The sequence below is a fragment of the Meleagris gallopavo genome, chromosome 3, assembly GCF_905368555.1.
Source record: "Meleagris gallopavo chromosome 3, MGAL_WU_HG_1.1, whole genome shotgun sequence".
Taxonomy (NCBI): Eukaryota; Metazoa; Chordata; class Aves; order Galliformes; family Phasianidae; genus Meleagris; species Meleagris gallopavo.
In genome coordinates, this window is record NC_139406.1 from 70,366,417 (window position 1) to 70,392,997 (window position 26,581).

A 26,581-nucleotide genomic window follows, 5' to 3' on the forward strand; every position below is an offset into this window, starting at 1 on the left:
CACTGAACTGTGCAATACCTTTAAAAATGGGATGACAAAAGGTCGCAGTGGGAAGTTAGTAGCTTCTTGCAGTTTGGAATGAAATTCTTCAATTGTCAAAGTAGAATTCTGTTGAGAAAAAAAATTCTTTCTTGGTGACAAAATAATGAAAACACTTAGCAAGAGAAACAGTAACCAAAGCACTTTAAAATTGCTTAATACCTTGTTCTTGATATAGATAAGAGGATAAAGAAAAGCATGTCACATATTAAATTATTACCTTATTAAGATACTCAAAGAGAACCTTCAGCATCTCCAGCATTCAGCGCCTGTTGCTTAGCATATGGTTTAAACTCTCAGGCACTAAGCATGGAAATATTTTCAGATGTCAAACTCCAGTTAAAGTTGCTTTTCTCAATTTTTTATTTTAATTTTTATTTTCCCTTCGTGTTTCTTGTATTTATTTTCCCAGTCCAGATGTGATAATTAACATGCAAACACATACCAAAAAATATTTGTTTTTAAAGGCAAGTTTCTATTTTGTTTGATGAGGAAAATTGCTCACTGCCACTTGTACTGATCGGAGAGTTGTTTATTACACCTTACTGCACCAGTAAATTGTGATGGGAAGTCATTGCTTCGTGACTAAGGACATAGGCATGAAGTCTACATCCTGCACAAGTTTAGCCATGGGAACAGTGATACGTGACCATTCTCAAGGAAAAGTTCCTAGTTTGCTCATCAGAGCTCAGGTGAAATTTAGCAATGTAGGAATCAATTGTAAATAACAACGGTTTTATGAAAATCAAATTATTTTATTTTATGAAAATCAAAGGCGGGTTGATGCACCCAAAGCTGTCTTTAGTTTCTTTACTTCACCAGTTCACCTTTTCACAGACAGCCACACAGCATGCAAAACCATATTAAATAGGTGTTTTGGATATGGAAGCAAATGTAGAGTGAGACTTAACTGAAGTTCCACTACCTAAGTTAACCTTCCTTTTAACACAGACTCGAGTGAATGAGTTTCACTGCTTTCAGGTAGTGTTTTGTGAAAATACAAATGGAGGCCACCTGAGCCCTCGTACTAAACAGTGCTGGCAGTCTTTGCTTCAAATGAAGTCAGTGGCAACTGCAGCTGCTCAAAACAGATGTATACTAGAGCACCGCAACAGCATTTTTCCTGGTACGTGTAATTATTGCTGAAGGAGATACATGGGAGACAACAATGTCTGGCAGAGGGAAGACTTTAATGAGAATAAAAAGAATCCTGGGCCAGATTCATAACAGTTTGCCTATAAAATAGCAGCCCAACCTGACAGTTGTAGATAAGAAAAACCTGAAATTATCATTCAGACATATAAATCACATAATCTTATAAATAATGTGTCTTTAAGTAGCATCAATACCCGTTCAGGTCCCTCATTGCTGGATTCAGTGAATACTGAGAAAAGGTTTTCCACTGCGTAAACACAGCCCAAGTATATTCATCTCATCCTGTTGACAGTATTCTGCTGCTATGTGTATAGTAGCACTCTTTTTTACCCAGTCAATTACATTAGGCAAACCAAAATAGATTTTACTGCATTATATAATTCAGGCTGTGTCTACTTCAGGGCTGCCAACAGTAAAAGCGAAAGCCCTTTCACATCATTTTGTCATAACACTACGCTGGCTACAATTCTAGTCTGTATCCAGTTGAGAATAGTTGCCACTTGTGGATGGACAGACAAGTTACTTGTGCTAGATCTGGGGCAAGATCTTTATGCTTACATGTTTGGTGTCCTTGAAGTATGGAATAAGCCATATATGTAACACACTCTCGTATATAATAAACATTTCAAGTGTAGAAGAGGTAAATGGAGAGAAAAAATTACAGTTATTGTATCACTGGTTTTTGCTTACCACAAGTCCTAGCACAAGGGTACGCACTCTCTCCCCAATCTCGGGTGAAATGTCATTGCCAAACTGCTGTAAGGTTGTAAGAAATCTCTTCAGTTTGCTGAGCTGCCTAGCTCCACAAGCTGGCGGTAACTGCTGGTTAGCCAGAGAAGAGGAAGAGGAAGAGGATGGCCCATTGCTAAAGCCATTAGGAGGAGATGGAGCTCCATTTAACGCTGTGGGTGAATGGCTTGTGCCATTGGTTACTGAAAGAAAAAAAGAAGAGAGGGTAAAATAAAGAGAAGGATGGAGAGAGAAGGAAGATAGCTTAAAATTTTCTATGCATGACCTCAAAATTAATTAAATTGCACGATCAAATATAATTAGCCTTGTGACAGAGCAACAGTCCACAGTTTAAATCCATTTCATAGTATCTGGTACTGAACACTGCGGACTGGAAGTAACAGTAGTTGCCTGTCACACAGTCCCCCCAAAGAGTCCTGAACTGAAATGAAAAACATTATTGAACACCACAAACAAACAGTCAACAACAAAAAAGAGAGAGAAAGAGAGAGAGGAACAGAAATAGAAAAGAGCATGAGCACGTATACGACTGAAAACAAACAAAAAAAAATGTTCTTTGGGGTAGAAAAAAATGTGCAGACATATTTCATGAAGCCTCAGTTTATCTCTGAATATTTTTACTCGTGTTTTGTACACACAACTGACAGCTGTGTTTATAAAACAGGACTTGCATGTTTTAACCTTACACCACCCAATGAGAAGGTTATTTTTTCTGATACAGATTTCCTAGCTGCTAACATATGGAGTACACTAAGTTGTTTGTGCAGGTACAAATGGTGCCATCCTAGCTGTGGCCCAGAGTCTTGCAGCTAGGACACAAAACTACAAGACTTCTCAGAAACCACAAGGAAATTACTCTGCTTTTCATGTGTCAGTATAGTATCTCTAAAAAGTATAGCAAAGCATTCTCCCCCTGTTGCAAGGTTGCAACCTTGACAACGACCATTTCTGGCCACTGTTTTAGTTTGATTCTTATCCATACACCAGAATAGAGCACAGAATCAAACTGAGAACATCTTTTTCTACTCAGGTTACAGCAGCACAAGCTCTTGAGTCTAACTAGGCAAAATGACAGTGAGTGACAAGCAAAACAATGGCTCCCTATGAACAAAAATGTACAAATGCACTTGGAAGCATGGGCAGGCAGCATACAAGTACTCCCAGCAGCAGCTACTCTGCTGGCTATTGCCTTGGGCAATTTATTGGCTTCTGTTTAGGGAATCAATTAGAAATCACTTGTGATATCACCCACTTGGTGCAACCTGCCTCCCTAGTCCAAAGCACTAAGACATGAATTTACATCACTGCACACCAAAAGCCACCACAAACCAGGAACTTATCTACAATAAAAAATGCAGAATGATAATAGCTTAATTTGCTTCCTACTTGAAAGCATATGACAAGTGAACATCTTCAAGAACTTTTCATCTTTGTTAATAACTAACATCTTTGAAGCCAAACATCCCATTTCTATTTGTCACTTTCTCCAACAGACATCTTTCTTTTTAGAAACTAACTCCTTTTTGAGGATGGACACGTACTGATTATCACAACCCTTCTTTTAAAAGGGTTCTTGCTCCAATGATTGAAGGGCCTTTATGGTGGTAAATCAAAAAGCAGCAATCTGAGCGATTACCTAGTTTCTACATGGTTTTTATCTAGTTTTGTTTGCCTCATCTAGTTGAGTGGTCTAGGGAAAACAAGAACTGGAAAAAGCAGAAATAGAAAGAAGCTGGCCTTGCAAAGTTCAGCTCTAAGCCATGCTAAGTGCTGCAGCAGAGTGAGATACATGAGTAAACAAATACATGGTGGTTGCAAGGAAACTGCATAGCCAAACTCATCATACCATGAATTCAGTAAAAATTTAGGACTGGGAAGAATATGTCCTGCTCTATCCTGACACAATCCGATAACTCAGTCACTGCTTCTAGTGATGGGGCTAAGATCAAGAAAGTAGAGAACTGCAGAGTTCATTCTCTAGGATAGATATGACGAGGAGAAAGGCGGACCAAATTCCTCCCTCAACAAAATAAACAAAGAAATATTCCCCAAAAGCAGCTGCTTCAAAACAACTTGCATTTGCAACAGTCCACCAAATACTGATGATTTTATCTCTTTATAATGTCTGAATTTGCCAATTGGCAAAGACATCTATGTTATTGCAAAATATAGTCATGTTATTAATAAAATAAAATTTAGCATTTAGAATTTCAACAAACTAATATTTTAAGAGTTTTCACTAGTCTAAAACAAAGCAAACAAGTGTACTCTTAACAAGAAAGCAAGCTGCACTTCTTAGCCTACAGGCATTCTCACTGCAGTAGCAGTAAGTGTAGCAAGCACTCAAACAGAAGTGGCTTTTTACTATCCAAGCTGGAACTGCTAAAGTTGAACTCCAAAATCTGACAGTGTAAAACGCATTAAAAATTAGATCTTTAGACTTTTGGACTTCATGTAAATAGCCAAAACAACAGCAGCAAAAACAACCAAAAACAGCTATGGTTCACACACCTTCCAACAATATCCAGACAATCTAGTGAGTATACTCAACTGAGGACTGTAAGAAAAGAAAAGAACATGGTCTCATTCCTTTTATCACTTCCCAAGATCATCCAGAACTGTGCTAAGCACATTAGACTGAAAGGCTTAATCTGCAAGAGCCTCATCCAGCAAAAAAAAACCCTCAAAACAATTTAACTTCAGAGCAGTTCCTAGGATGATTCAGGTGCTGGAGTTAAACAAAACAAACAGATCTTTGCAAGATCAGGGTCACTGGGTTAAATCTGAGTTTATGCAAAGAGTTGGCACAAACGCTCCTCACTGTTTAAGTCTGATGTAAATCCTCAGGACAGGGTTCACTGGGATAAGTGGTACAAAGGCTTCCAGCTGGCCTTCTGCACAGAGGTGAATTTTAAGAAAGGCATTTAACAGGCAGCAAGAGGCTAAAAAGATATAGGCAAGACAAATAGAAGATGCTGCCGTCATTCTGTTTAGGCATATGTATTCTACTGTTCTAAAAATGTTTTATTTAAAATGTGAAATGTAAACACATTCTCATGTTTATACTATTACGAGGCAGTAAAAAAGAGACCAAAAAAAATTGCAGCTAAATCTTAGTAAGAGAAATGTGGATCATTTCATGACTGTGAAAAGAATAGTCCAGACAACATGCCAGATCGCAATCTCAGTTACGCTGATATGAATGCAGAGTAACTCCACCACGACTGGTAGAGCTTCCCATGTGTTTACATCAGCAAACTGAGACAGAGAGGTGGTCCCAGATTCAAAATCTCAGGACAAAACAACAAAACGCCTTTATTTTTGTTTTTATATCACTACTAACTAGAAATTATATAGCACTTCATTTCAATCATTAGCGGGATAAACTATTTTCTTTAAGAATAACCTCCACTTTAAATATATAAACAAAGCCCTAAACAATAACTACCAAATTTTATACACAAAAGCGAACAGAATCTCTTAAATTGTACAACAAAACAGCATAAGAGTTTCCTGTATTTCTCAGAGGACTGATCTAAGCATAAATGACATAGGAAATAGCGCTCTCTGTTCTTTGACGCTACGCTCAAATATCAGGGAAATTACCACAGCTTAGAGCTGAACACCTTAACAGACTAAAGATCCATTAACCTGCTGTGATCTTACATTTGTTTAATTACTTATCGCAGTATCATCAAATGCTGCTGCAGCCCCTGCATACAGGTTTTCCTTCACACACTTTAGTTTCTTACATACAGAAAGAAAGAATACGGAAGAATAGGAAGAAAATAAGTCTAATTACACGTTGTGGGCGTGAATGAACTCGTTCTTGGAGCTCCTTGGGTAGTGGGAGGAGGTGGCATTGTTGGAGGCGTCAGCCTGGATTGTGTCTTCACATCCACAGGTGAGTCTGGCATTGTGGAATGCTTCTCAGTGCGATCTGTAACACACCATAGGAACACACTATTTTATTTCCCAAAGAACATTTGCTCTGAAATAAAAGTTTAAAAGCAAAAGCAGGAAGTGAGCCATTTCAGCACCTGCCGCAAAACATTACACCTGGTTATCTATTCCAGTGTGCTCCTGCAGAATTGCATCATCTGAACCTTACTTAAGAAGGTGCAGCATAGATGGAAAGACCTCATTTGTAGCAGTGCTGTATTGTCTTTTGTTTTTCATTTCTAGCACGTGCAGATGCTGCCTCCAAAGCACTCCTGGAAGTGCAATAATGCCACCTCCCTTCAATGTTAGCCAGGAGGAAAAAGGAGATGAAGAGACAGGAAAGTAATAAATCCCCTTACAACAATCCTTACAGGAGGAGTATAAGCAGAAGCTTTTTAGTACAGGTGAGATATTGGGTAGGATACTGGTTGAAGGCAGCTCTTGTCATGCCTTTGTAAGCAACAAGAGATACTTATGTTAAATACCAGTGCCTCCCGGATGACTTTGCCACCATGCCCTTGGATATTCTCACATTCCCATCGAGAATAAACACGTCAAAATGATAAGTCAATTGCTACACATACATATAAATTAAAAATTAAAAAAAAACCTTAACATTTTTAAGTTTACATCTTTACACGTTAAGAACAACTTTAATGTTCAAAACCTGTAAGACATGAAAAACAACAAAAGGAAAAACAGGCAGAAAACCTAACAGTTCCGTTGCAAGTAAAGACCTAGCAGATATTTTATATACGTGCTACAGAAACATCTTTGTGGATAATTCTGTGTTAAAGTTGATGTGGGGGAAAAAAAAAAAAAAAGATAAATAAATAAACAGGAATATAAAACCATCCACAACCTTGTGTTTCATTTATCAAAAATGGGCAAAAACTGACAACATTTACCAGCAGATAGCAAAAGTAACACAATAGCTTAGCGGGCCATCTTGATTGAAGACGAAGCTTAGCTTTAAATGGGCATGAGTCTCACATCCTTTCTTCTGGGGCCAGGATTATTGTTTTGTTTTTTTACAGACTGTCCTATACAAGGCTTCATGTGCTCCATTAAACTGCGTAGCCAAAAAGTGTCACCACTATTGAATTAACAGATGAATTTGCAGTTTCAATTCACAACAATGGTAAAGTCAGGAATGTTTTACAAATTCTGCAGCTTGACTTTGAGAAGGTATATCTTGTTAGAACAGAGAATAAAGTTCACAGAAAAAAAAAAAAAGACATCTAAGATCTTGCATGTGAGAGAGACTAAATAAAGGAATAGTGTGTTTTTAAAAGCCTCAAAAATTTAATTATCAGAACTTTCATTTATCAGACGAAGAGGGAGAGAAAACGATGAGGGATACAGGTAGAGTAGAAAAGGATCTGCAGTTTGGATTTCAGATTAGCAAACCTCAGTAGCGTAGGGAACAGTATCCAAAATCCAAGTATTAAGCCTCACGCACAGGTAAGGTTTGATTTGCAAATCAAGAGATAGTACATTACTACATGCTGAAAAACAAAAGTAGGTTTTAAAATATATTTCTATACAAAATTTCCTTTCCACATCACTCCATTCAAAAAGTTAAGTCTATATCTTCAACAAGCCATTCATTTAATATAAAAAACTACAAAAACTAGTCTTGAAATGTTAATTGCTTCCTTAATAGCTGAATTCATCTCGCACTCACCTCAACCAACCTCAGCAACAGGGGAATAAATAGCTTTCAGCTCATGTTGCAACAGAGGGAAAGAGGCACAGCAGTAAGCCTGAGCCCTCCTAAATAAAGGCAAATATTTCTGCCATGCCAAGAAAGGAGAGAGAAAGGGAGGCTTGCCAGAGCTGGTGGGGAGATAACAGTGGGAACTGCTGGTCCATCTGGTTTTCATTCTGCTAACACTCACGCTGAACTGTTAAGGAAGGCAGTCCAGGTACACAGATTTGAAGCATGTGGGAGCGCAGACACAGGCAGGGAGGAGATGGAGGTGGGTGGAAGAAAGAGTGAGAGAAACCAAACTCCGTTCAGCTGCTGCTCGCACCAAGCAGGCACAGGCTGTATCCCACAGCTCAGCTGCTGGGAACTAAAAGCGAGCTGAACCCGGCACTGTAACCAGCCGCACCTCTCCTGCTCCCGATCCGCATTGTTCCAGCGTTAGGTCTGTTCCCAAAGGCTCAGATCAGAGGGGGAACGCTTTTCCCAAGAGCTGGAGATATTTTGTTACTTAAATTGAAAGCTATAGTGGGAAATAGTGTGTGGGTTGGCTCTCCAACTGCAGATAGTTACCGCTGCCATCAAGCTGGTTTTTGTTCCCTTCAACACTGTCTGCTGCCCTATTTGCAGACCACTGACATTATCATTACTTTTCATATACCTCTGCTGATATTAGGCTTTACTTTTTCTAATCACCTTTCTTTGTGAAGAAACAGACAAACAAAAACAACTCTACTGACATCTAATTAGTCCCCCTATGCCCTGCAAAGCCATACAACCCATCCTGCTACTGTACAACGGCAGACATTTATTTCTGCTAGTCCATAAGCACTCCAGCAAAGTGTTGTGTAAGGAGATAAAAGACTGCTTTCAAGCTCATCACAAAACACTTCAATCCAGGATACCATATTGCCTTGTCCGAATAGAGAGATGAGGAGGGGAAAAAAAAAAAGAAAAAAAAAGGAAAATTTTGTAGAAGTATGGTATAAAATGCAAAACTTTTTCATGTGCTTGGAAACAGCCCTGGAAAGCATCCTGCCCCACTGCTCTCTCATACTTCCCATCCTTCTAGCCTCTTCAGTAGCAAAGCTCCTGCAGGAGCCTCTCTGTCCTTTCTGCTGGTGTTTCTCTGCTCCTCACCTTGTGACAGATTCCCCAGCTCCTGCAGAAGATGCACATCACAGCACTGGATGCTCTGCACCCACCTCTATCCCAGCACCCAGCTTGGAGACCTCAGCTGCTAAAGTTTTCAGAAGAAGGCTTCTTGGAGATGGAGTGGTGAAGGAGCACACAACAGAGCTGACAGTCTCTGTCACCTGAACTCACAAAGCTTGTAATGTCTGAAACATAGCCTAGAACCTCACCTCCTACAAATCATTATTAATTTAATTTAAAACAAAACATTTTTTTTACTGTAATTGTTGAAAAGTAGCCTGAAAATATGCAAGCTAAAAATCAAAGCAATATTTAAATTGTATTTATTCATGAGCCAGGTTGCCCCTAAATCTTGTTATATGAGAGGTTTCACATTTTTAAGAGCAGCTCTCTGTGGTTATTCTGCTAACTGTATATTCAGTGATGAAGGGATGGGAGGGGTAGAAGGAATCCTGCAAAAGGAAAAACTGCATCATTTATGAGTGAAATCCGGCCTGTTCCAGACTTCAGGTACATCTGCCCTCTAGCACAGGAGCATATTTCCTGAGCTTTGCCTAAAATTTGGAAGAGCTTTAAGGGAAACATCTCTTAAAATCACTTAATTTCTTGAATTCCAAATATGTTTATGTTCTCGTGTCAAAACAAACTTCCCATTTGCAAAGCGGGCTATGCTATTTTTTCTGCTGGAATCTGACATTTCAAATAATAATCCCAAATTAGGAGAGATGTGACAGAAAATTTCTCACAACATCACCCATTTCAGAGTGCCGGCTGCTATATGGAGACAGTAACTTGTTTCAGATGCAAAGACTTCTTCCATAGACAGAAACCTTCTAAGCAGTGATGGAGTCAGACTCCTTAGCCTAGTTCTCATAAAACTGGGCTGAAACCAGAGGTCCTCCAAACCAAAGAGAAAAGGAGACATCTGCAATTCATTCTTCACTACTCGCTGCAATCAATTCAGGATGGAGATAGATGGCGAAATAATGGGCTAGTCCTAATCCACACACACAACCCTCTGGTGCAGTGAGAGACTTAGAACAAATTCAGAAAATGTGTTTCAAGTATGCAGAGATCTATTGCATTTGCTTTGGATTATACTGAAAAAAAAATTCTGAAATATACATTCTTGAATCTCTTTTACAGCAAAGAGTGAAGAACTGTGACTTTACCACAGAAATATTTTGCTCCATTTAAAATTAAAGAATGTTGTAAAACCAGCTTTAGATTATGATATTTCTTCTGCAGATTTCTTGGTTCGTGAAACCATACAGTTCTTGTCATTCATACAGTTTTTTATGGGAGGAGTTATTTTTAACGCTATTATTTAGATGTTAGGTGAATGTTGATATTTACCATGAATCTGGCCAACTTCTGAAGGCAAATGTGGAAGACACAAAGTAAAAAGTGCAAGAGCATGAGCAAAAAGAGATGTGCATGTATTCAAACTGATTTACTTTACTTCCTGTAGCCTCAATGATTTAGTCCATTTTTAAAACAAGGCAGTCTTTCATATATGGCAACATTTCAGCTCACGTGGCACACTTCCAAGTCTAACGCATCAAGGAAAGCTGATGTATGGAACAAAATATGGAATATATAAATACTTTACTGATACCATTTCAATAGCCAATTCAACGTCAAGCATTTCAAGGGGTGGTGTGTTTTCAATTTCCTTTTTTAAATGAAAAAAAGTATGGTATAATATGCTGTGGCATTTATTTTACTTTTAGTTAGTGCAAACAGTTCCAGATGTATATCCAGGCATGAAAGATTCTTAAAAGACGTTCTATATTGACTGTACAGTACTCCCTACTTCTGTGCCAAGACATTAAAAATAAGAATAAAAAACCTGCCAAATTAGAAGCGTCCATTGTCTTGTTTCCTCTAAACTCACAGAAAGTACAAATCCTTCATGTGACACAACACTAGAACCTGCCCCTGCTACTCAAATTATATAAATTTAGACCTAAATCTGTACCGTTTAAAAGTGAAGGTTGTTGTTGAGTTGACTTAGTTGCTGGACTAATCCTGAATGTTTTGAATGTGATATCATAGAATTTGCAAGAAGATAACAGACTTTGAGTCCCAGAAGTCTCTACCCAAACTCTCCACAGACTGTGAGTCCCTGTAGAAATGAAGTGGGTGACAGAAACACATCAGTCTATCAAAGAGAAAAAACTACATAGCTCTTCCATCCATAATGTTACCACAATATGGTCACTGAAGAACGTTCCCTCTGAAAGATCTTCACCCAAACTCAGCAACAGACACCACAAGGCGATTTTCAAGGCCTTGTGAGGCTCCCGGCATATCACTACCAGAGTGTGAGAATGAAATGAAGATCAGGGAGCCATGCCTCACATCATGCTTACCAAGAACTATATTGCAAGGTAACTCTCCTGGCTGAAAAAGACTTGCTTGATATAAGCATGTATAAGCCTTAATATATATAGCCAGTCCCTACTTCTGTGAAAAACTAAGTCCTACAATGCGGCCATAAAAAACAACACTAGGATAACTTCACAGGTCAAGCATGCCTCGGACTTGTTTGATGTCAAGCCTTCACTCAACTAATCTCTCAGCCTTTTTGACTCCTCTTTAATGAATAAGAACCTAAACAGAATGGATGTTTCTGTGCTATGAATGACCAACCTCAAATGGATAGTATGGATAATAACTTCCTATCAGCACCAGATGCATTCATGCTATCGGCCTAGAAAGAAAACATTGCCTGCTTTCAGGTCTCCAGTAGATAGTTTTTCCTCCCCATGCAATTCCCAAAAAGGCAATATCGGAAAGCAGCTCAGACACTTGGACTCTATCTTCTGTAACAAAACGTCACCCACAAGTTTTATCCCCAAGGAAAGAAGATGCAGTGTTAGTGATAGCAGCACACAGTTATGTTTTCAAGATGACGTAACATTCCACTGTTTCTTCTTCACTACCAGTAGGAAGTTCAGATGATGACCCTTGTGCAAGAGCAATATCACAACTTTTGCTGCTGTCTTATCTTGGTTCTTTTCTGCTCAGATATTGAACAGTTCATATCGCCAGCTATTATTCAGAATAAATGAAAGCATATTCAGTTTATCCACTTCTTGTCATTTAGTATGCAGAAGCACAAAGAAATCCTGCATCCTGGGAGTTCACTATAGTTATCTCAGGCTAAGTTATCAGAACTTTCTTCAGATGTGCTAAAAAAAGCAATGAGAATAATGTAATCTCCACTCTGCCTCTCAAAACCTGAAAGGGAATTTTGTGAAACTGTTCTAGCAGGAAGAACTTACTATCATGAAAACTAGGTGAATGATAGCCTACACTTCGCAACATGTTCTTAATCCATAATGGCATATATATTGATTAATCGTACTGCCATGACACCAACCAAAAAAAGCAGAATCACTCCTTTTTGTTTCAATTTTCTAGAATGAGGTGCTTTCAAAACCAAACAAATAAAGCCATACAATGGCTTAGCAACTGAAGGCCAGATAGTTAAATAAGCAATTGCATGAGTTCAATCTCAGGGTTGAGACGAAAGTATTATGTCTTGACTTTGCTTGGACATATTAATTTGTCCTTAAATTAACACATTCACCTTACCATTTCATTTCATTTTTTAAAAATGGAAAAAGAATTTGGCTTTCCTCTCATTTAACAATTTGATACATTTTGACAGTTCCAAAAGTAACATAAATTCACTTTTATTTAAGAATTAAAAACTGAATACTGGCAAAAGTGTACTATTTTTCTCCTCCCCCTTCAGGCCTTATCATATAAAATCACAGGGAAGAACACAGGCTAAATGAAGATCAGCTACCACCCTAACAGTTTATGACTTCAGCAAGAACAGACAAGCAAAACTGGACAAACTGTGGCAGCAGCAGCTGCTCATCGTTTGCAGTTTAAACTCTGGAAGTCTCCTTCTCACCACTGAATGCATGCATACTGGCCAGCCTGCACTGAAAGTAAGGATAATGTAGATTTATTTTAAATACCCCACCAAGAATTACAAAAATGCTTATATGTATAATTAATGCACTTAGAAAGTTAATATTCCCAGATCTTTTATCAAAATGTTATTTTCCTCACTGTTCCTTGGATCTCTTCCACTTTGTTTTTCTTGACAAAGTACCAAACTAAGAATTACGGTTTTGAGTGTCTTTTTTTTCTTTTAAGATAACAAAAACAATTTCAAAACCAGACCACTGAATATTGAGGCACAAAACAAATGAAGAAGTATACACTACCTTCAGGATGCAAAACAAAGAAAACACAGGGCAAATCCACTCCCTGACCTCCCCAGTAAGCACAGAGAGGACAACTCCTCCACATTAGCAGACCCTTCCACATTAGCAAGCTCCCAGTTTTCTTCTCCTACTTTTTATAGAGAAAATCTTGGGGTTTTAACATAAGGGTTCCCAAGGGCTCATCTACAAGTAACTCAGCTCCTGTTGTTGGCAACTTCGTGAGAAGAACAATCTCTGTCATGACTGTATGTTATTCGATAAACTACAGATGAAGTCAAACTGATAGCAAAGCAACTCAAATACCATCAGCATTAAATTTGGTGTGGTTTATACTCTCTTACATATCCTGTTATCCTGTCATAATTTGCACATGTTATTCCCACCTTCAGAAAGAATAGAACATTTTTTTTCCCAAATGTCAGCTAAGATTTCCAGACTCGCTCCCTTTAATCCAAAGTCTGTAAGATCCAAAATTAACAGTAAACTGTTTGTTACACACAGCTAAAAGTCTGAAGCAAAATAAGTCCAACTCCCTCCATTTTAATGCACTTATGCAATATTAAAAAAAAAAAAGAGAGAGAGAGAGAGAGTGAGAGAGAATGGAAGGCATAGTTATACTCATTTTAGAGAAATCCTAGGAGAGTGCTGATGCCAGGATTCCATTAAATTTAACTAGAACTGAAATCTCTAATACAATTTCAGGGTAGATAAAGTAATCTAAAATAAGCTATTTAGATTCAGGATAACATTAGGTGTTAAATTATTCTGCCAACAAAAAAACTTATTGCAGCCATACTATTAAAAAGCTTCATTTGTATTTATAAAACATGCCATAATTTATGCTTGTAAAGAATGATATACTGGGGTAGGAGTTGACATTTTTCCATGGTTAAGCATCTAAACAGATGACATAGGAACTACTGAAAGGTAGTAGATATACATTTGTTTGCTCATGAGGAATTTGCAATACACAAATCAAGATCTGGTTGGATAAGGACTGATGTTGACCACTCCAGGACAGAATACTTCTCAATGGGAGAATCAAGTTCCAAAATCCCCCTTTTATCAGACTGCACAGCTCCTCTTGTCTAGGAACTTAATTCTTTTCTGTGGTATTACAAACAATGGAAAGTTTGTTCTCTAATGCCAGGTGTACAGCAAGACCTTAGCAATAAGGCAGATCAGATGGGTGGCAAAACTCTGAACTGCTTTCCAAATATGAGTACCACTCCTGTTTTAGGAACAATGCCTAATTTCTATCACCAGCACAGACAGCTAAATTAGGAGATAAGACTCCCTCAATAATCATTGGAAAGAAGAAAGACTCAGAACCTCTAATTCACCAAGCCAGATATTAATCCATCAGTGAAAAATGTATGCTGAAACAGAGTTCCCCTAAGAACCACTGGATGCTGCCATTGTTACTTTCTTACTACTGCTGGTGATAGAGAAGTGGAGCTACAGAGCAAAAGACCATCTCAGTATCATCCAGTGACAGTCTCTAAGTAGTGTGACTTACTATCCTAATCAGGACTTTGGCATTTATGGAAATAAACACTATGAGAGACTATTATTTCACATCACCAAATGATGCCATTAAAGACATCTTGTGTTTACATGACCGACTGCCTAGATAGAGTGTGAGAAAATAGTATTAGTTTCAAGCCAGTTCCTCCTGGATGTTGCACGTCATACCAACTGTGTTTTATTCTGGGCACTGGATCACACCTGAAAGCTGCAGTAGAGTGTGTGGGAGGGGGGAAAGAGATTCTCAGACTTTACATGAAATTAAGACCTTCCATCTCAATGAGGGTTTTTTGACAAAGGAGCTCACAAGAAAAAAAGGTTTCCATTAATAAAAGCATGTTTCAAAACAAACAAGTCTGGCCTAAAACAATATATTACGTATTAATATCAAATAATATAAGCACGCAAAGGAAGGGGGGAAAGGAAGAAGCTTATGTATATCACACCACCATAAAACCAGCCTGCACTTCCTGCGTGAATTCACAAAAATACCCACTGGCACAGAACTCAGCAAGAGAGGGCCTTTTAGACCCTGGTCTTTAAAAAAGTCAGGAATATCTGTTAAACTTTAGATTATGAAAACAGACACAGGTAAACCAGTAGAGATTGCTTCACTGCATGCAACTATATTACATGCAATTTTTCCAAGCATTAGCCATTATAATACTTTTAGTCTTGCACCAAAAATAAAAACAAAAACAAAAAACAAAAAAAAACAAAAACAAACCAAACAAAAAAACCACTTACAACCTCCTTGTTTGAAAGTATCCGTCCTTGTTCTTGAATTTTAAATATCAGACAGGAAAAAAATAAAATAAAAAATCACATGGCTGAAGACTGAACTGAAGAAAAAAAATCGACTATACAGAAACCACAGGAAAAATTAGCAACATATTAAAACAATTTTAGATATCACAACATTACCATCTTTGACAGTGGTACAAAACTCTTTGTTTCATGTGCAGCAGATTCACACAAAAGGTATTTATTTTTCTCAACAAACACGTAAGAACAATGGTTTCTACATTTACAAGACCTGTCCTCGTTTTCTTCAAGCCAGCCAAACCCACAATTTAAACTAAGTCATTTAATATTGACCTTCATGAACCAGTATGACTTCTCATACATGTACATGTGTGAGCATGTGTGTGCATGTGCACTTAGGTATTAAATCAAATTTTACTTAGTTGTTTCTGTATATAAAAATACTTACTGTGATATTTCTTTTTACATTTTGCTTTAGAAAAAGATGAAAGAAATAGTCCTCAATTACACTGAAGGGAATGTTAAATGGAGGGGAAACTGCAGGGCAAGAAGTCAGACACCAGAGAGAAACCACTCAGTGCTACAAGTGTAAGAGAAATATTGACAAAGTAAAGAAGCTTGACGCATTTGAACTCTGAATGTTCAATGCGAATGCACTTAACCCTTGGTAACATGGTGAGTTTCTTGTGCATGCTATCCTGCACATTTAACTCACTCTATGCTATGGAAACAGATATGTCCTTATCATACAATTGGTGTTCAATCCCCCTGGGGTCTATTTGGATATATATGTATTTGCTTCATTGAGAAGAGGAGCCATTTCAATGAAAAAAGAAAGAACAGTCAATGGGAGAAATTTTGCAGTCAAGCAGAGGATGGTTGAGAGGGCAGCACAGTGGTCCGATTTCATGGGGGAAGACATTTGGGATTCATCCCAAGCAGCAGAATCATTCAGAGGCCATGCAGGTGTCGGGTAAAACAGAAACGGTGGCTGAGAGCAGACTCTGGCTAACAGCAACTGGAAATTATTCCAGGTGCCTGCTGACCACCAGAGGGAGCCGATATGGTGCCAGGAGCAGACAGATTGAGAGCTGAAAACTAAATATAAATAGTAAGGTACTCAGAAAGTAGAAAGAAGATACTTAGAGAAAAGTTCTTTCCATTACCATATGAAAGTTAACCTCAACCATGCAATACACAAAGGGAAGGTACTATGATACTTTGTATGAATACTTCAGTATGTACTCTTCTGCGTTTCTGTATGCAGAAATGTTGAGTGTTTTCTCTAAATTTTTACCTACCAACACTGTTTCCTTAAAAAACAAAAAACAAACAAACAAACAAACAAAAAGCCTGAATTAAAAGCAAATTTTCAAGTATGACATTAGTTGTACTGGCTGCAACCGGAAGAATAGTTTCAGTGCCTCCTACTGCCATGCATCTGTGCTCCAGTCAAAAAGCCAGATGCCTCTTCCCACCCTTTTTTTACATACACATGCACCACTGCATATACACTTAGTCCTGTTTTGAAAATGGATTTTTACAATGCCCAACAACTGAAACACAGCAAGTGGCACATCAAACAACTGCATGCCTACAGTCACACACAGTGTCCAGGTATAGGAACCCAGGTTGGACAACCACAGCCATGCCATAATACATGAATTTGAAAATACTTCACCAAAGGTCAACATCATTTACTTCTTGCATCAAAACACAGAGGGCTGAACAAAACCTGAGGTTTTTTGTTTTGTTTTGTTTTTTTAACCTATCATCAGTTAAACAGGTAAAATGGTGAACAGGGTAGAAACAATAAATACACAGGTCTTTATAAAACATCTTTCTGGCTCCAAATGTCTAGTAAGAAAGCAAAATCCCACTGGCACAACAGTTCAAAAACATAGAAAGATACTGACTTCACTGAAACCTCCTGTGAGGACATGTTTCTTCATGGTTTCCACTTGGAATAAATTATGTAAAACACATCAGTAGTTGCCTAGAAAGCTTTAAACTGTTTTGGATATGTATGAAGGAATAAAAGATCACTGAAGTGCAACAACAATCCAAGGCAAATTCCAAATTATGAAAGGAGGGGGGGAAGGAAAATCAGAGTACCTGGATGAAATGCAAAACAGTTAACAAGAATACTTGTTCCCAAATGAATTCCTATCCATTATCTTTTTCATAATTATTGCAACAGAGCAAGTAGCTTCAGTAACTGTGCATACAAATTACCTATTAGAAACTTAACAGGTCATTTCCAAAGGTGATTATGGACTCTGACTTACAGAGCTATTCAGTTTTCCATGTAATTCTGTTCCAATGCCAATAGTCTACCCAAAATTAAGATAAAATGTGTTTTCATGAGACTATGTGGAAATAAACTTTTAGAAACTAAAACCACCACTGCAGAAAGCAAGAAGTGGTGAGCACTGCTGGATCAAATGCAGTGGATTTCATAATTGAAATGTTAAAAAATTTGCTTTGCCTGTGCTGTGGTATCAGGAGAATGGAAGAAGAGGAGACAGTAATTACACGTTAGAGCTCTTGCAGTGCCATATGCTATAATTAAATGATGATGACTGTGCGAGTGAAAAGTCTAAGGTTAGACAGAAGGATAAAAAGCAAAGAAGGTTATTGCAGTGGACATCTGCTATAGATCACAGTACGAAGAACTGAAAGTGTAAGTAGATAGATATACCTCATCCAGCTCTTTGAGAGTTCTCACAACAGCATGCTCTTCATCACAAAGCTCCTTATTGGACCCAGTATCTGTTTATTAATGATTAGCTGTTCATGTTTGCACTATAATCAAACACACAAGAGTTTATTTCATACTGGAACGTATTAGAAGAGGATTCAGAGCCACTATTTAAGGAGAGTTGAAAAGAGCAGGAATTCAGATGTGCAGTTTCCACAACAGCATGAGGTACAGGAAAAGACCCTGGCATTCATACTGGGAATGGCTTAGGCACAGTATAAAGAAATTAACTGAGTAAAATCAGAGTAGGCTCACTTAAAACCTTTAGGGAACAAAGGTAAGAGCAAGCATACCAAGCTAAAGTAACAAGAGAGAACAGAAGAAACACTAGCTTTCATTCACATGAAATAGATAAATGAAGAAAACAAAGCTATAAAAATCTTTGATCTTAATAGTTGTAACAATCTTCATTCTTTTTCAATAGTCATGGCTTGGGCTTGAGTCTGTCTCAGTGTCTCAGAAGGAAACAGAGGGAGAAAGGACGACGAAAATTTGGACAAAAACCAGAAAATTGATTCTGGAAATATATATGTCATTTTTGTGAGTGAAACAGAACACAGAATTCTGATACTGTTTATCCTTCTCTCACTTTTTCTTGGAACACAAAAAGAGAGATAACAGCAAGCAAAGGCAGCACACTGAGGTATATGGTTCAGTCAGGCCTGAGATCTCATTCGTTTGTCTTACTTTTAAAAACAATCTCTCTCTCTTTTTTCTGTCATTTCAAAGGTAGACTTTAAACACATGCTCTGCATCACATTATGTCATACTGGAACAACTCCTAGAACTGCTGAGCTTCACTTGTGATTATTTGATATAAAAGCTTTGCTTTCTTTTAAACCACATGTATGTTGTTGGATTGTACCTACTGATGGCTATTTCCAAGCCTTCAACCTGCCATGTCACAGGAGCTGAAGCAAAAGAGTCCAAGCAGAGTTTAGTTGGTCTGTAATGACAGTAAAATCATAAATCTCTGTACTGAAAACCAGCTGCTTCATTCTTAACTCTGATCCCTCCTTTTCTTTCACATTCTAGCCAGTATACAGCTGTAATAAATGTGACTCTTCTCACAAGCCGTGCAGATGTTAACAGTTCTGTAGGACATCAAGAAACATTTCAAGAATCTTGTAAGTGCTGACTAAACTTGCTTGAATTACCCACATTATCTCCTCCACATTCCTATTCAGTAACATTAGCCTTTCTGAATGTATTAAGAAATAAAAAATAATTAGCATTTAAGCCAAGACACTAGTATCTAGGTCTAAATGCGCTATCAATAAACAAGGAATGTTCTTAAACCATCAGACAACAGATACTGAGAGAGCGAACAGAAAGCAGTCAATTTGTTCTTTGTCAAGATGACTAATGCATTTTTCATGTCTTATCTATGCAAGAGTGGCTGAACGACTGCCTGAAAATATATATTTATAAAAATCACAGCTGGATGTATTTGAAAGAAAGGATCAGAACTATGGGAAGATCTTTTCTTTTCTAGTGATCAAGTGGATTAACACCAAATTAAAGTGAAGGAGTTCAAAGTGCTACCTAGTCTATTCTGATTAAAGTTGTATTAGCATTACATTCACACACTTTAAAGATTAAGCTAAAGCCTCAAACCACAGCCAGTTCTGGGCAGCAGCCCAGCTGTGCAGGTAGAGGACCAAATACCACACACATTCATTACACAGGTATGCATCACAGATACTGCCTTACTATTCTGCCCTCCCAAGTAGCAAGTAGGGTCTATTTTCGGAGGGTAGAACTTTCCAAACTTCTGAAGCAGCAGTTTAGCAGCACAGTAACCAAGAGAGGTAATTGGGATGAGTATCCTGAAATTACTCCGGAACCCTGAAAATCCCACATACAATATCCTTCCCTGTGTGTGTAAACATCACACTTCCAAAACCTACTGGAAAGAGGACTGGACAATCGCGAGCCATGAAAGGATCACAATCTTTGACAAGTTCAGAAACAAAATGTGCAGAGGTTCTACAGTGAGGTTTTTAGATTATCACAAGACAAGCGATGATCCTTGCAGAATTTCAAGAAGAACGAGACAAGGAGAAATAGAATGAACATATACACACGTTTCCTGCAAGGGGATCCATAGAAAGACCTCAATCCAACAAAGACTCACAAGCCTGCTCTGCTTCAGATACTTAGTGTGTTATGGCAGCACACTCCAAGTTAAAACCAAACCTTTGAAGAGGCAAGGCGCAAATAATTTGCCATGAAATGCAGAATTCGTAGTATTGTTTGTTCTTAATTTAACAACACAGGCAATCTGAATATAAAGCAGAATTGTAATGTGCTATTTTTAAATGCTTCATGACACCGCTCTTAGTGTAATTTCATCAAAATGTCATTAAAAAGGACGTTCAGCATTTGAAGATTAGCAAAAAGACAATAGACTCAAAACTTAAAACAGAATTGAATATTAACAGAAGTGACATAATTAACTAGTCCAAAACCTCAACCTGCCTCTAAACTTTCACCACAAAATAAATTTGGAGGAGACAGCAGGGAGAAATGAATTTAAAAGAAAAAAAAAGAAGAAAAATATAAAGAGAGGAGAAGGAAAACCCACACGAGCAAGAGTCCCTCACTGCTGCTATTCCTCTAAGAGCGGAAACGCTCAGCTCAGTCATGGCTTAGAAGGCATAAACATCATTGAAATTCAAAGGCAGCTCTGAGAAAGAGGACGCCTCAATTGGTATGCAAGTGGTGTTTTCTCGCCCTGAATACATTATGAACTTGCAGCATGCTAATATGCCATGCTATCATAAGCACCAGATGGAACAGTAGGCAGTATATGTCCCATCAAACCTCAGGAAGATGTATTAATGTTCCTGCTCTTTTTTTCTCTCCTTCCCCTCCCCCTTCCCCACTACAATCCTTCAGCTGCGTCCCCAGACTGGCACATTTCTCTGCATCAGTCACCTGCTCCTACAGCACCGTTCTCCAGGGCTGCCTCATCTTCCCCAGGTGGTGCCGAGCAGCTTTTCCATCTTTTTTATGGCGGAAGGTAAAGGCCACGAGACATGTCAGGCTGTGCTTACTGAAGGGGACGGAGTACGGAAGATAACATCATGAGATAAATGATAGATGAAGAAAGACTTTGGGCTTACAGCTAGCACAACTGTTCTAAATTATGTATATAGCACAGCACATATTTCCCCATCCGTACAATTGGTGAAGGAATTGGGGGTTAGGGGCAGCAGGTGAGATTTGCTGTGAAACTCAGTAACTGCAAGGGGAAACTGGATTAAGGTCATTGAGCTCACTCCTTCTTCTACCACCCCGAAACCTTTCCAGATAAGATGCACACAATTAAGCTGATAGATAGGGGGACGGGTCAAGGTTGCATTTTAAAGTAGTGTATGGAACTTGGCACACATGCAAATTGCTTCTTAATTTTTAAATTGAATCTTTTTTTTTTTTTTACTAGACACCTGACATTGTGACTTTTTTTTATCCAAGAAATACTTGGACCTGTGTGTACAATTCTCTGTTCAAGAAACAAAGATAGAATGAGACCCTTAAGCCTGAAAAATGTAAGCATTCAAACTACATGCAAAAAGATGGCTGACAAAATGAAAATAAGGTTTTCTCATTTGAAGTTTTAGCATTCAAGTGTTTTTAAACATGTTTGTTTTTCTGAAAGAAATCACATCAGTAAACACTTTGCTAATTTCTGATATTTTAGAAACCACCTGCTGATTTACAAACAGCTCTCACTATGCATATAAATCCATTATTTTCCTAGCAACATTACCCTTCTCATTCTTCTCATTAGTCTAATTCTGTAAAATGCTGAGCACTCACAACTCTCACAAACTTTTCTGGGAATTAATGTTGCTTGAAAGCTCTCAAGAGCCAGGCATCTGAGTACCTGCTACACATACAGGAGCTTTTCCAAATACTAAAGGAGTGACTTACATCCAATCCCAAACAAAAACAAAACTTTTTTCTTTACAAGTTCATTTCAAAGAAAGCACTTTACAAGCAGAATTCACAAATAATGCATTATTCTAATGTATATAAAGTCCAGATTAACTCGAGTGCAAGGATGTTTAGGAACTGTATCAGAAATCAACCTTTTTTTGTTAATTATTTTTTTCTCTTCCTGCTGAAACTGGGGTGCTTGTTTTCTTTTTTAATATATAGCTTTGAAGGAAAACTTCCTAGATTATGATTTGCACTCTGCAAATAAGTCTATTTAAGACCATTATCCTGCATTATAAGGTAATTTCTGACACCTAAACAGCACTCAATTTAATTACAACATACTGAAACAGTACAGCTGACTCCCAAAGGAACCTGTTTGGATCTGAAGATGATGATATATGCTAGCTGCTGATCATCTTTCATGATCAGACTGGCAATCAACTGTTTTAAAGAACAGTATCAGAACATCTGCATAATCATATTATTTTGTAGCAAAAAGCCTTTCAAAAGCCAGCAGTTGCACACAATGATCCCATCCTTAGAAGCAGACATGTTTAAAATCCAGCAGCTTACTGTAATGACCAAAGGAGACAAAAGAAGGCTTTGATTTTGTTTTAGCAAGCATCAATTTCTGCAGCAGAATCCCCATTGGGTAATTCATCACGGCACGTCTTCTGTATCTGGCATGGCAAGACAGCAAAAACACTTACAGCCTCCAAAAAGAAAAACACTTGTGACAAAACTATTAAGCATTCCTGGTGATTAAGTAATAGGCGTTCATTCTTTTGAGACTGTCTTGAACCAGTGCCCCAGACAGAACTGTGCAATCATGTTTGCTGCTGTTGGGGTGAAATCAAGGCATCATGCTTTTCTGTATTCCTTCAAGAAAAAGTGAGTTATTCAGCAACACCCACAAAGCTCTTCTTGAAGGAACATAAAAGTTAACTAAGGAGAGAGGAGGATATCATTTCTCCTGTGGCTCTGAGAAGGAATGCTGGTCAATATCTGACATGCAGGTACCATTTTTATCTTTAGAGCTTTTACAAACTCTGAAGAGTGGTTTGAAGCAAAAACTTACAGGCAGCATAAGCTAAAAATCCTGTTTCTATCACTCTTGAAGATCGAGTATCACTGCTTTCCTTCCTCAGAATGAAAGGAGCTGGAAATTACTGCTCAAACAATTTACATGTCAGAGGATGAAGCCGACATGCAAACCTTATGAGCTTATGCACAGTTCGTGGCCCTGTCAGGCCCAGGCAGTTTGCAGACCACAAGGAACAGCGGTGCCACTGACTACCCTTTGGACAGCAGAGGACTTGCTACAGTGCCCCAAGGACTCTGCTCTCATACCAAGCTCTCAGTGGAAGTTTCATGTTCAGATCCATCACCTGCACAACAGCCGTGCTTATTAAATATAGAAAACCCAAATACAAATTTGCTTTTACAAGCAGAGAGAATAACAAAAAGAGAGATGTCAGTAAATTAACAAAACAAGAGAAGCATTCTTCAATATACTTTTCATTTTAACAGAGATCAGAATACTAACAGCATTTGCAGAGAAGTCTTGCTTCTTCATGTCTAAGTTAAAAAAAAAAAAAAATGGTCATAGTTATTAATAGGAAGTGAAAAATACACTCGTAGATTTAAAAAAAAAAAAAAAATCCAAAGGACTGTGCTTTTGTTCCTGAAGATGCAATGCAGTCTACTAGTGATTTTAGTGTAAAATAAGTACTGCCAAGAACTAGCATGAATGAGATTTGGAGAAGCTACTTGTTTCAGAACCCTGCAATGAGGACTTCCTACTGCTCAGTTAAAGAACAACTGGAGTCAATATGGGCCATTTGAATTCTACAAACCAAGTTTTATTACTGTCCTGCCTCTACCAGCAGAGAAATTAAAAACAACAAGTCCAAAGATAGGATAAACTGTTGCAGAGATTGCAGAATTATTCAATGCCAGAATCATTTGACCTTGGTGGACATTATAATTATGCCCTTTGTTTTGCAGACACAATCAAAGTTCCTTTAATAAGCATCTTTCAGCCTTCTTTACTGTATTACCAACTTTTCAAGTCTTAATCAGTATTTCTCACGGTGTACTCTCAAAATTGCTAAGTTTTGGATTCTTTCTCAGAAGAATGGAATTACAGCATTCCCTGTTTATGAATTATCTTCTTGTACATAGTTTAAGAAGTCAAAACCAGTCTACTTGTACAGTTCCAAGCAAAGAAAGTAGCTAGGAGAAACAGCAACACCATACACAGAAAATGATCTCTTTGAAACTTTGGTTAGTAAACTTTCTCCTAACTAGAACACAAACAACTGCATGCAAAGTTAGCAGATATAATTATGCAATCAACAATTATGTGGTGAAATGGACTGGAAAAATAAAATTAAAACAATAAATGTTAATTTGTATTTGCTAACCACAAATGATGTGTCTGGTGCTCTGGAAGGCACAAAATCCTTTAAAGTAAGATTCTCTTAAAAATTCAAGGAGTGACACTGGGAAATCATACAAAAGGAAGTCAAAGGAGGTGGCAGTCATATGGATTATAAAACAGCTACAGTGAAAATCCAAGATGGTGTATATATGTTTACTTCTCTGGCTTGAAAGTGTCACCGAAACATTTGCATGCACAATTTAGAAGCAAAAATCAAATCATAGCTGAATTTTTTGTATCATATATGTGTGTGCACATTTCCCGAACTATAGTCTTGTGGCAGGAAGACTATTTTTGAGTCATGGGTATTCCGGTGACTCACAGAACAACACACTGAGAAGCCCGGAATGAAGGGAGAAGGAAGGCCCTCTATGAGCCTCTAAGAAGGGTCACTAATCCTGGAGCTCACTCCTTTAAGAGTAGCAGAATAAGACAATAGAACCAGCATCAGGAGGAGAAATCAAAGATAAGGAGGGAGTATAATAACCTGCACTTGAACTGCAAAGGAGAGATTGGAGAAGTGGGCTACAAGCTAGTAGAGAAGTCCAATAAAGCGTTAGAACTGAAAGGGTACAAAGTTAAATCATAGACATGCTTTGGGAATGGCTTGCAGGTGACAGAATACTGCATTACCCCTAAAAGAGAAAATATGTACCAATAAGATGAAAAGGGCAATGGACTTCAAAAGCTAAAACACATTCTGTCTTCTTGAATCTTCATTTCAAACCTCACTGGAAAGCAGTTAAAAATATGCAAATCCCACTTTCTCAAATCTCAATTCATTAAAGCAAAACCCCTTTCTTAACCAAGAACGATAGAGTCCTGACCCTACACCAAATCTGCATGAACTTACAGCACACTCCAAGGGTTAGCAAAATACATTTTTCTTCCTTATTGCTCAGCCTTTTCTCCCAGACGTGATCAGTGCTGATTCCCCTCACTGTTCTGTTGCAACAGCTCTTTCAGTCTTTGTCAGCTCGGTATTGTCAATATGCAAAACTGCTGCAGAGCTCGTTACAGCCTGCTTCCAGTCCATAATGAATGAGAACCATATGAGCAGTGCTCGTAATAACTGCATCCACTGCTTACGACATTTCCTTTTGAACTTCAGAAAGATTTCCTGCCACCTTTGAGTTAAGGCTTTGTATCCATTTAAAGGGAGATTAAAGTTGCAGACACTGGTCCAGAACATATATCCACATTAATACTGAAATAGCTGGATAATTTAAATTAATGTGGATGTGTGGGTACTACTATTCCTCATGAAAATTTTACAAGATTGCCAGATTCAAGACCAAGAAAATTAAGTTATTTTTAAGAAGTAGAAATAAATACACAACATGTTATGCAACATCACGGAAAAGCTCAAGCAAGGCTGTAGCTTCATGCCATAGGAATTTGGGCAGAGATTTTTAGAAGCTGGATCTGCTCAGTGTCTCTGTGGACACTGCAGCCCATCTGCAAGAACATCACTGCCAGGTGCTCTGTGCCTCCAGGACAGACCCAAGAGGTGACTTCTTGAGATCTACCAGCAGAACTGCACTGCTGGCCATAGACCCTTCTCAGATCCCAAGGTTTCTACCATCTTTTTCTATCAAGTTTTTCTGCAACTAGTGCTCACAGTGAGGCTGCTGCTCCATGTAAAACCACTAACTGGTGATAGAGAATAAATTGCTGGGAGGGAAAAAATAGAAAATTTTAAAAAAGAAAAAAAACCCACAGGACAGATAAATAAATCCAGCTCTACTCTGTGCAAACACAGCTCCACAAAATACATGGGAGATTCACCCTGTTAGCCCGCATTGTGCCCAACAGCCTGCCTCCCCAGCAGTACACAAGGCAAAGTTTACTCTGCAAGCTACAGATCGAGTGATGATGTAGGAATTGGCTTGATAAATAATTCACTGTTGCTGCCCAGAAGCTCAATAATGCTGAAATTTTCTCCCAAAACAGAACAAAACTGATACCAGAGCCATTCCTTTTAGTACAAAGGGGCAAGTACCTCAGGCTGCATTTCCAAAGCAGCTGAAGGGAAATGCCCGGCAGTAGCAGAGGGTAACACACAGGCTGAAGGGGTCTCAGGAGAGCAGCAAGTTTGAGCCCCTCTGCCCAGAGGATCAGATGCCAATAGAATTTTC

The 26,581-nt window shown here is 38.3% G+C and overlaps 1 protein-coding gene across 5 annotated transcripts in view; it reads right to left on the bottom strand.

The window, feature by feature from the left end:
* Positions 1–26,581, bottom strand: part of RUNX1T1 (RUNX1 partner transcriptional co-repressor 1) — a 109,467-nt gene that overhangs the window by 43,470 nt on the left and 39,416 nt on the right. For 3 of the 5 annotated variants that reach the window (XM_085221401.1, XM_085221402.1, XM_085221403.1), the window contains 3 exons: positions 5,747–5,884; positions 1,885–2,126; positions 19–108 (listed from right to left, as the gene is read on the bottom strand). In XM_085221401.1, coding sequence (XP_085077527.1) covers positions 19–108; positions 1,885–2,126; positions 5,747–5,884 — 470 coding nt within the window. Of the gene's footprint in view, positions 1–18; positions 109–1,884; positions 2,127–5,746; positions 5,885–25,296; positions 25,435–26,581 lie in introns of those variants that run through there. The other 2 variants (XM_085221404.1, XM_085221405.1) reach the window with 2 other exon arrangements.